Genomic DNA, 11,326 nt, shown 5'->3' with positions numbered 1-11,326 from the left:
CCCCACATCAGGCTCTGCTCTCAGTGTGGAGTCTGCTTGAGATTCTCCCTCTCACTCTGCTGCTCCTGCTTGTGCTCTCTCTAAAGTAAATAAATAAATCTTTTTTAAAAAGGACATGAAAAAATGTAATATGAAAACAGTATGTGAAATATATGATATATGAAATATTTATGAAATATATGATATAAAAATATATGAAAACAATAATAAAGCTTCTGGAGTCACTGTATTAATATTAGAAAAGGTAGACTTCTAGACAAGCAATATTATCAGAAAGAGAGATATTTCATAATAAAAAGATCAATTTATCAAGAAGACATAATCTTAAATATTTACGTACTATTTAAAGCTTTAAAATCCATGCAGCAAAAACTAACAGTGAGAGGACAGAGAAAACCACAATCACATTTGGAGATTTGACAGTCCACTCTCAGTAATCAATAAAACAAGAACGAAAATCAGTAAAAATTTAGATTAGCAACAACTTTACCTAACTGACATTTATACAATACTCCACCCAACAGAAGCAAAATACATATCCTTTTCAAGGACACATAGAACCAGGAACAAGATAATCCATATTCTGGCCCATAAATTTGAAATGATTCAAATGTTTCAGGATGGTGAGGGAATGGTGAAACGGGTCATAAGGATTAAGGGGGGGCCTTGTCATGACGAATACTGGGCAATGTATGGAATTGTTGAGTCACTGTATTGTACACCTGAAATTAATACAACACTATATGTTAACTACACAGGAAATAAATAAAATAAAATAAAATAGTAAAATGAAATAAAGTATACAGAACATGTTCTTTGATGACCACAGAATTAAATTAAAAATCAGTAACAAAAGCTACCTGGAAAAGTACCTAAATGTTTGCAAATTTAAAAACGTGATTCTAAACACCCCATGAGTAAAAGAAATAGTCATTAAAAAAGGCAGAAACTAATTAAACTGAGTAATAATGAAAACATAACATATTAAAATGAGTGGGATGCATTAAAAGTGAAGTTTAGAGGAAAATGTGAAGCTTTAAAGGCTATTTTTTTTTTAAAAAAAGGAAAGGGCTAAAATCAATTACTTTAAGAAGCTATAAGAACAAGAGAAAATTAAACCCAATTAAACCCAAAATGACTGGAATACTAGTATTAGAGCAGAAGTCAATGAAATAAAAAACTGACATTAGAGAATAATTGAAGAAATAAAGAGCTGGTTCTTTAGAAATATCAATAAAATTTTGTTGATAAACTTTAGCTAGACTCTCACAAAGGAAAAAGGAGAGGGATGCCTGGGTGGCTCAGTTAAATGTCTGTCTTCAGCTCAGGTCATGATCCCAGGGTCCTGGGATTCAGTCCTACATCGGGTTCCTTGCTCGGTGGAGAGCCTGCGTCTCTCTCTGCCTCTGCCTCCCCATCCCCGACATACAGTATAATATAATATAATGTAATGTAATGTGATGTAATATGAAAAAGGAGGGAAGATTCAAATTACCAATATCCAGAATGAAATAGGAAACATTTGTTCGGATCCTATCAGTGTTTGGAGTAGTATAAGAATATTTTTGAACAATATTATGTCAATAAATTAAACAACTTATATGAAATACATGAATTCCTTCAAAGACACAAATTATAAAAAGTGACAGAACGTAAAAGAGAAAAACTGAATAACCTTATATCTATTTAAAAACCTTTACCCAAGAGGGATGCCTGGGTGGCTCAGTGGGTTAAGCCTCTGCCTCCAGCTCAGGTCATGTTCCCACGGTCCTGGGATCAAACCCCACATCGGGCCCTCTGCTCTGAGGGAGCCTGCTTTCTCCTCTCTCTCTGCCAGCCTCTCTGCCTGCTTGTGATCTCGGTCTATCAAATAAATAAATAAAATCATTAAAAAAATCTATATACCTTTAAAAAAAAACCTTCACACAAGAAAAATTATAATTTCAGATGACTTTAGCTGGCAAATTATATTTAGTATTTAAGGAAGAAATAATATCCATTCTACACAAACTGTTTAAGGAGAAAGAGAAGCATTTCCCAATTCAGCTTATGAGGCCAGCAAAATCTTAACACCAAAACCATAAAAAGCTATCATGAGAAAACTATAGACCAATGAACCTCATAAGTATAGTTGTAAAAATCCTTAACAAAATATTAATAAGTCTAATTCAACAAAATATGAATACATTAGTATGACAAAGTAGGTTTTACCCCAAAAAAGGCAAAAATGGCTTAACACTTGAAAATCAAAGTGGTTCACCATGTTAACAAAATATAGAAGAAAGTATGATTATCTCAATACATACAAAAAATTGATGAAATTCAATATACATGCATGATTAAGATATCTTAGCAAGCAAGAAATAAAAGGGAACTTCCTCAGCCCAATAAAAGGCATCTATGAAAATCCTACAGCTAACATACTTCATGATGAAGGGTTGCCCCCTAACATCAAGAACAAAGCAGAGATGTTGCTATCACCACTTCAATTTAACATCATATTAAATTCCTGGCCAGTACAAGTATAGTATTATGAAAAAAAAAAAAAAAAAAGAATACTGATTGGAAAAAAGAGAAACTATCTGTATTTGTAGAAAACATGATTATGTTCATAGAAAATTTTACATAATCCCCAAAAAGCTATGAAACTAATTAATTTAGCAACGTCCTAGAATACAAAATAATGTATCAAAAAAAAACCCCAGTTGCATTTCTACATAACACAAATGGTAACTAAAAATTTAAATACTGTTTATAGTAACATCAGAAAATGCAAAATACTTAGACATAAATTTAATAAAATATGTGCAATATCCATACACTGAAAAATACAAGAAGTTGCTGAGAGAAATTTAAAACTATCTAAACAAATGAGAACATATACTATAGTCGTGGATTGAAAGCCTCAATATTGGAGTGCCTGCGTGGCTCAGTCGGTTAAGCATCTGCCTTTGACTCAGGTCATTATCTCAGGGTTCTGGGATGGAGCCCCATATCAGGCACTATGCTCAGCAGGGAGCCTGCCTCTCCTCCCTCTGCCTGTTGCTCCCCCTGCTTGTGTGCTCTCTCAGTCAAATAAATGAATAAAATCTTAAAAAAAAAAAAAGCCTCAATATTGTTAAAATGAAAATTCTCCCCAAATCCATCTATAGATTCAGCACAGTTCCACCCGAATTCCCAGCAGACTTTGTTGGAGAAATCGACAATCTGATTCTAAGTTGTATATAGATATGCAAGAGATCTAGAATAATAAAAATAATTCTAAAGAAGAAAAAAGTTGAAGATCTTACACAATCTAATTTTATGAGTTAACATAAAGCTATTATTATCAAGAGAGACAAACGCGGAACTACAGAACAGAGAGTTCGTAAACAGAACTAGACAAATAGTCAATAGATTTTCTACAAGTGTTCCAAGATAATTCAATAGGAAAAGGATAGTCTTTTCGGCAAATGGTGTTGAACAACTGGATATCCATATGGAACAAAATGAACCTCTATTGTAACCTTACACCAAACATAAAATTAACTCCAAATAGATCGTAAATACAAACATAGAAGCTGAAATTTCTAAAGAAAAACACAGATTAAAAAATCATTACTGTCTTGGAAGAGGCACAAATTAATTAGAAAAGTATAAACCACATAAGAAAATAAAAATAAATTAGACCTTATTAAAATTTTAAATGTCTGCTCTTCAAAATACACTGTTAAGAAGATGGAATGGTAAGCCACAAGCTGAATGAAAATATTTGCAATCCATCTATCTGACAAAGGTTTTGTATCCAGAATATACAAAAAATTTCTACAACTTAATAAAAAAAATAGGCAAAAGCTTTAAAGGCACTTCACATGCGAATGACCAAAAGTACATAAAAAAATGCTGGACATTATTATCAGGAAATATAAATTTAAATATGAGATATCACTATATATCCAAAAGAATGACTTAAAAAATGCTGGCAATACTGAATACTGACAAGGATTGGGGTAATCGCCGTTGACACACATCGTTGGTAGGAATGTAGAAAGGTCTGATCGGTTAGGAAAACAGTCCAACAGTTTCTTATCATGTTAAATGTACACTTACCTTTTTTTTAATTTATTATTTATTTTCAGCATAACAGTATTCATTATTTTTGCACCACACCCAGTGCTCCATGCAATCTGTGCCCTCTATAATACCCACCACCTGGTACCCCAACTTCCCACCCCCTGCCCCTTAAAACCCCTCAGGTTGTTTTTCAGAGTCCATAGTCTCTCATGGTTTACCTCCCCTTCCAATTTCCCCCAACTCCCTTCTCCTCTCTAACTCCCCATGTCCTCCATGCTATTTGTTATGCTCCACAAATAAGTGAAACCATATGATAATTGACTCTCTCTGCTTGACTTATTTCACTCAGCATAATCTCTTCCAGTCCCGTCCATGTTGCTACAAACGTTGGGTATTCATCCTTTCTGATGGAGGCATAATACTCCATAGTTACCTTTTTTTTTAAGATTTTATTTATTATTTGACAGACAGAGATCACAAGTAGGCAGAGAGGCAGGCAGAGAGAGAGAGAGGAGGAAGCAGGCTCCCTGCCGAGCAGAGAGCCTGATGCAAGGCTCGATCCCAGGACCCTGGGATCATGACCCAAGCTGAAGGCAGAGGCCTAACCCATTGAGCCACCCACGTGCCCTACACTTACCTTTTGATCCAGCAGTTTCATTCCTCAACATTTACCCAAGAGAAATGAATTATTCCTTCACATAAAGACTGGTACATAAATGTTCATAGCAACTTGATTCATGATAACTAAGCCCTGGAAACAATCTGAATTTCCATCAACAGGTCAATTAATAGATAAATTGTATAATGCCAGTGTAATGGAATATTACTCAGCAATAAAAATGAATAAATTACTATTATACACAACGACATAAGTAAATCTCAAATTATACTACATGAGAAAAGGTCAGGCACTGAAGAGTATATAGGGTATGATTTCACTTATATGAAATTCTAAGACATAACTAACATATAATGATGAAAAACAGATCCATCGTTGCTTAGGCTGGATGGGGGCTATGACCATAGACTGCCAAGGGACATAAGGGCATTCTTCTTTTTTTTTTTTTTAATTATTTATTTGATAGACAGAGATTACAAGTAGGCAGAGAGGCAGGCAGGGAGAGAGAAGAGGAAGCAGGCTCCCCGCTGAGCGGAGAGCCCAATGTGGGGCTCGATCCCAGGACCCTGGGATCATGACCCGAACCGAAGGCAGAGGCTTTAACCCGCTGAGCCACTCAGGTACCCCACATAAGGGCATTCTTGAAAGGTGGTGATTGTGGCAGTAGTTATTTGGGTATTTGCGTTTGTCACAAGCTATTAAACTTTTACACTTTAAATATGTGCTTTTGGTATAAGTAAATTATATCTCAATTTTGTCTTTGATTTTTAGAAACAAAATAGATTTATATATACTCATTTTAGAAGTCCAGGAAGACACACTCAAGATTATAAAACGGTAGTATTTCAAAGGTAATATTCAAAACATTTAACAATTGGGAATTATAAGCACCAGTCTGTCAGAAGAAATGGTGGGCATGGACGACTGGAACAGCCAACCCATGGGAATGAGAGGAGTGTTGGTCCCAGGAAACACCAGTTACCAACAGATGGTGAGATTGTTGATACCCTTTTCTTCTTTTTGCTCATTCGTATCTTCTAACATTCTATCCATATTTTCAATCAGGTACTTTAAAATAAAGGGAAAAAAACCCTGTCTTTAATTATAAAAAAGAAAAATGGTACCCTATTGGTATCACATTTCATACTGTTATAAAATTCTAACAGGTCTCAAAATCCTAATGGAACTTTTAAATAATAGATATGAGAAATGGTGTACTAAAACAGCATTGAATTAGGAGTTAAAAATGGATAATGCCATAAAAATATTTCCCATCCACTACAAAGAAAATAGTGAGATATATTTTTAAACTAGTTTACCATTTTAATATTTTAAAATGCTCTCCCTTTGCTCCTCTTCCAGCTAGATCTCCATATAATTGATTGTGTTTCCTAAGAGGCCTAGCATCTTTCCTCAAATAGCCCAGACTCTGAAATGCCACATTGCTCAAAATTCATTCTAGAACATTTTCCAATTGGTATCCCGGCCTAGGTCAAACTTCAGAATTTGACTGAGCCGGCCAGGAGATCAAACGATAATTATCAACCCTGGACAAATTTTTATAGCAAAATTACAGCCCATGACCAGAGATTTGCTACTGCCTCCTCTTAGCATAACTACCTCCATCTCTAGGGCTTATCACAGCAACAAACCTTTGCTCTGGGCAATTTCTTTAGAGGTAAGCACAATAAAATCCTGTCCATGAGAGCAGTCACTGAGAAGCTCTGATCAGCAAATAATGACCAGGGAGTCCCTTTTATCATGTTTCTCTCCAGCCACAGAGAAACCATGCCAGCTCCCCATCAGCCCAGTAGAGAGTCAGTGGCTGGTTTAGCAACATGACTTCTTTATGAAACTCTGAAAACCCCAGGGTAAAATGATGCTACTGTATGATCTCCTAATGTTGCTTTACAATGCAGCTCAAATTTGTGATTTTAAAAGCACCTCAGCCCACTGTGAGTTCACAGTTATCTTTAATGATTTGCAAATCCCAGTGTTTTTAACCACTCATTTTTGTACTGTGGCTATAGAAGGAACACCTGTACCTAAATAGTTATTGCTTCTAACACCCTGGGCTGTCAGGGTGTGCAGGAAATGAAAAGCAGCGACAGTATCTTCCACCTTTTCAAGCCTTAATTTACTCCTCCTATGTTTGAACATAAGCATACTGAGCCATCCTGAGCTGCCCTGTCATCTCCCGGAGCCCACGCCATCTTGGTTCATGGGACCTCTGTCATCCACAGAAACTCACTGTCCTTCTCAAGACAGTGGCAGCTAGAGGCCAACAGGATCTTTCCCTCTGGAAGCTCTGATTTCTGAAGGTGGAGAATCTGCCTGCAAATCACGATTACAAAAGAAATATACAGAATTTTTCATGAGGTAGCCAATGAGGCATTTCTGCAAGATATTCAACTATAAATCACACTACCAAGTCCAATTCCATCTCAACACTGTAGTGTCATAAACATCATTTATTCTCTAATTTCAAAACATCAGTTATTTCTATGTAATAATAATAATGGCAGATATTTTTTAAACAGTCACCATATGCCTGATATTGTTCTAATCTTACCTCTGTATTCATTCATTTAATCCTCAAAACAATTCATTGTTATGGTATGCCAGAATTCAAACTCAGCATCTGCCTCCTAAGTCTTTGCCATACTGGGATAGATCAAGAATCATAGACCCCCTTTCCCAGAGAAGTGAACCTCTTATGAAGCTACCCAAGGGCTTGGAAGGACAGTGGCTATGGATAGACTGCAAAATGTCCCTGAATGGACAGGAAAATCTCCAGTGTTGTACATGTGACATAACTTTACTTTGCTTGACCTTACCTGCAAATGTCCTTTGTCTAAAAAAAATACGGCGCTGAGGTAAGAGATCACAGTGATTTTCCAATAATGGATATGGTCCCAGTGTGATTCTTCAGGTTTAAGGTTCTCTTGGCAAATTCTCTAAGGTCCATACCTATCCTCCACCCTCCCATATGGTACACAAAGAGTTGATGACCACCCCTTACCACAGGGTCACCAGCTCCAGTGCAGGGTGAGTCCCGTCTGTCCTTCTCCTGGGACCCTGCAGGAAAAGCAACAGAGGATGGCACAGCCTAACCCTCTTGCCCCAGCCCTTAGCATTTCCACCGCTGACAGTCAGCAAATGCCATTTCTGACTCATGGATGCTCACAGGCTGCCAGACCCTGCTTTGCCTGCAGGGAGAAGGGCCCCCTGCAGGGCAGTCTTTGACCATCCACCGCCTGCATGTATCTCATAAATACTCTAGCTCCCTTACCCCCCCAACAGGGACAACTCTGACCTGTGATTACATGGTCTCCAGGGCCCACTGCAAAATGCAGCCAGTCTCCCACCATGGAACTTGACTTGAAATTGCACCCGAGCTTGATTTCCTTCCCCTCTCTGACCTACTTCCCCACTATTAGAGGGTTTCCTGGGATCATTTCATAATAAATCGCTTCACGGTCCTCATTGCTTTGGATCTGCTGCAGGGGGTGAACTGAGAAGGACAGCAGAACATGCAGGTAGGTGATCGCTCTAACATCCCACCCCTCTGTATAATCTGAACAAGCATCTTGGGGTCATTAAGTCTTTTGCTCCTTGCAGTGGGAACCTTGGTCGCATTGCACAAATGGAATGATCCACTTATACTGTCCTTATCCTTGAGTGGTTTACTCTGTTTTGGTTAAAACATCGCAGAGGTCAAGCTCTTGTGAGAGAGATGACCGGAGTATCCTCACATAACATTCCTGAAGGAACTCTCTTAGTGGGACAACTCTGAACTGAAGTGCACATAACTGTGGCTTCACCAGAAAGACAATACAGTGGATTCAATGACCCTAAATGTTGACCTGATGCCTGAAAGCCAAACAGACCCTTGTCCTAACATAACTCCGTTTTCCAAGTGGGAGGTCTAAGAAACACAAGGCCATCAGAGGAAGCCAGCCGAAACCCTTCATTTTAAAGTCTTGGTTCCTCTGAATCTGATCCTTATGTTAAACATTTCTCAAAGTAGTTTTTAAACTTTAATTACACACTCTACCAAAGCAAAGACCAAAATCTCTACAAAGGTTCTTTTTTATTTTTTATGATGAAGTATTTATTAGTATGTCTCTTTGGAATAGATTTTCATACCCCAGGCCTGAAAAGAAATTCCACATAGAATTCATTCTCAAAACACGTTTTAAATATTTGAGAGTTTGTCCTTTTTTTTTCTCACCTCATGCCATGACTTGTTAATGAGGAATAATTAATAGATTCTTATTAATAAGAAACGCACTGCATTTTGAAAATATTTTTAAATGTAAAGCATATACACCAATGTTTATAATAGAGAAATTCAGATCCAAAATTTCATCGCTACCGAGTGCTTGGCAATGTGGTGCCTTTCAAATCAATCAGTGTGGTAGTCACAAAACATTGGCTTTTTGCAATGCATTAGCTTAATTGAATGATATAATTACAGTCTGTTAATAGCCATGAGGACCAAGTAGAATGTCATCACTCTAAAATGGACATGATGATGATAGTTTTGCATTTCTTTTTATCCTGGAATTTGAGCACTGATTTCTCTAAATATTTGGGATCCAAGACATTTGAAAGAGATTCCTCAAAATGTTCCAAAGCGAATGTCATGAGCTGTTCAATGCACCCAGCCAAGAGCTTCGGGCTAGGACTTCACTTGGGATGGTCTGTTGAGGGGAAATCCACCCCCAGTAAAACGAGGGCCAGTTGGCTTGGCCATTGAGAAGGTGTTATCCATGGGTACTCTGTCCTTATTTCTGCAAGACAGGAAGGAAAAGTTAACTTCCTTAGCACCTTTTTCTTCCTCTAAGTTTGGTGTTCTTTAAGTTCCTAGGTGAGTTAGCCACTGAAAACTGCTTTGATTAAAGCTTTCAGTTTTAGGGGCGCCTGGGTAGCTCAGTGGGTTAAGTCACTGCCTTAGGCTCAGGTCATGATCTCAGGGTCCTGGGATCGAGTCCCGCATCGGGCTCTCTGCTCAGCAGGGAGCCTGCTTCCCTCTCTCTCTCTCTGCCTGCCTCTCTGCCTACTTGTGATCTGTCTGTCAAATAAATAAATAAAATCTTTAAAAAAAAAAAAAAGCTTTCAGTTTTAGACAAAGTGATTGTTTAAATCTAATTAGGAGTTCACTGATAACACAAAGAATTAGGGAAAGACACAGTTAAAGGTGCCCTCCTAATGTTGATCTAAATGTGGACATAAGACCTCATTATAACTCAATCACTATGGACTTGAGACTCCTGACTTGTAACATCATCCTGTTTTATAAAACATTTGTTTAGCCCCAAAATCAGTCAGAAGAATCTTTCTCTTGGCTTTGTTTATTTATTAGTTATAATGACTAATTCATCATTTATCAACTTCTATATCCCAAAGTTTCAGTGGAAACTTATAAATATTTACCACAGACTTATCTTCATCAAACCTGGATATTTATGAAATACAAATTTTCCCGTAACTTTAGACAAGCAGCAGGTGTTATTAGAAATAGTTTAAGATACAAGAAAATCTAAAAAAGATGGATAAGATAGTACCTTCAGCAATAAAGGAAAATCTAAAATATATCTCCTTAAAATACACACACGTACATATACACACACATTCACACACATACACATTCAGGTCTCCTGCAGAGGTAGCTTAAATTACACAAATTCCTTATTGTGTATTTAAGGGTCTTACAGAAAACATCTTTGGAATCCCTTTTTAAAAATAAAAATCAAGCTAACCGCTAAGACCAAACTCAAATTAGACTTGACAACTAGAACTGATTAACCTTAGGGGGTGAGAATTCCACCTTTGGGGAAAGAATCTGACTAGTTCTGCAAACTCAAGACCAGCCTGGGGGTCTGGGACAGGGCAGTGAGAGGCAGGTGGGTGAGGGTGCAGATCCGGGTGGAAATATGATGAAAAACATGTTTGAGAAAAGTGAAAGAAGGCATAAAGGCAAAAATGGTATGAGTTGCTATTTTATAAAGGGCAAGTATAGGGAAATCACCCACAGAGACTACTCTAAATTATTCCATTTGGAAAGAACCTGTAGAGGATTGGCTAATCAATCCAGCAGTCTCTTAGAAGGACTGATTTCATTATTATATAAAAAAAAAAAAAAATCATCCTCCATAAGTAGGACAATCCTTGACTGGATCCGGTAAAGAGGATTCTTTCTAGTACTTGGCAACCCACACACCTGATGCCTGGTGGATGAAGGCAGCCCACTCCCCCATCCCTTCTCTTGCCTGCAGTAACATAACTTTGCCTCTCTGCAGGAACTTCAGCTTACCAACACTGGCTTGGTCAAAGGTGACTGATGGGAATGATACCTCCCTTACATCACCTTTGTAATATATTCGTAGACCGTCACCGTGGCCCCCTTCAGTCTCCTCCCTTCCAGTCCACACCCCCTCCGCACCCTTGTTCTCGCCTCAGCATACTTCCCTTCAGCACCTTAATCCCTTTGCTCTTCTTCTGTGAACCCCTCTCTCTGTCTACCTCCAGTGTATAGATCCCCACCAACATGGAACCACCCATGACACCCACACCAGGTCAGAGTGGCTGCAGTTATGAGCATGTTAGGGCAAGAAGAGGACCAGTAAAAGCAAGGATTCTAGAGCTGTG

The 11,326-nt window shown here is 37.9% G+C and overlaps 1 protein-coding gene across 1 annotated transcript in view; it reads right to left on the bottom strand.

Moving 5' to 3' along the window:
- Positions 1 to 8,757: 8,757 nt before the first annotated feature.
- CFAP58 (cilia and flagella associated protein 58) overlaps positions 8,758 to 11,326 on the bottom strand; it is a 92,173-nt gene continuing 89,604 nt past the window's right edge. Inside the window, exon 18 of the mRNA XM_059397711.1 lies at positions 8,758 to 9,468. Coding sequence (XP_059253694.1) covers positions 9,357 to 9,468 — 112 coding nt within the window. The 3' untranslated portion in view covers positions 8,758 to 9,356. The remainder of the gene's footprint in view (positions 9,469 to 11,326) is intronic.

This window comes from Mustela nigripes, chromosome 4, assembly GCF_022355385.1.
Source record: "Mustela nigripes isolate SB6536 chromosome 4, MUSNIG.SB6536, whole genome shotgun sequence".
Taxonomy (NCBI): domain Eukaryota; kingdom Metazoa; phylum Chordata; class Mammalia; order Carnivora; family Mustelidae; genus Mustela; species Mustela nigripes.
Note: the sequence above shows the minus strand (reverse complement) of the source record. Positions and strands in the feature narration are given on the sequence as shown.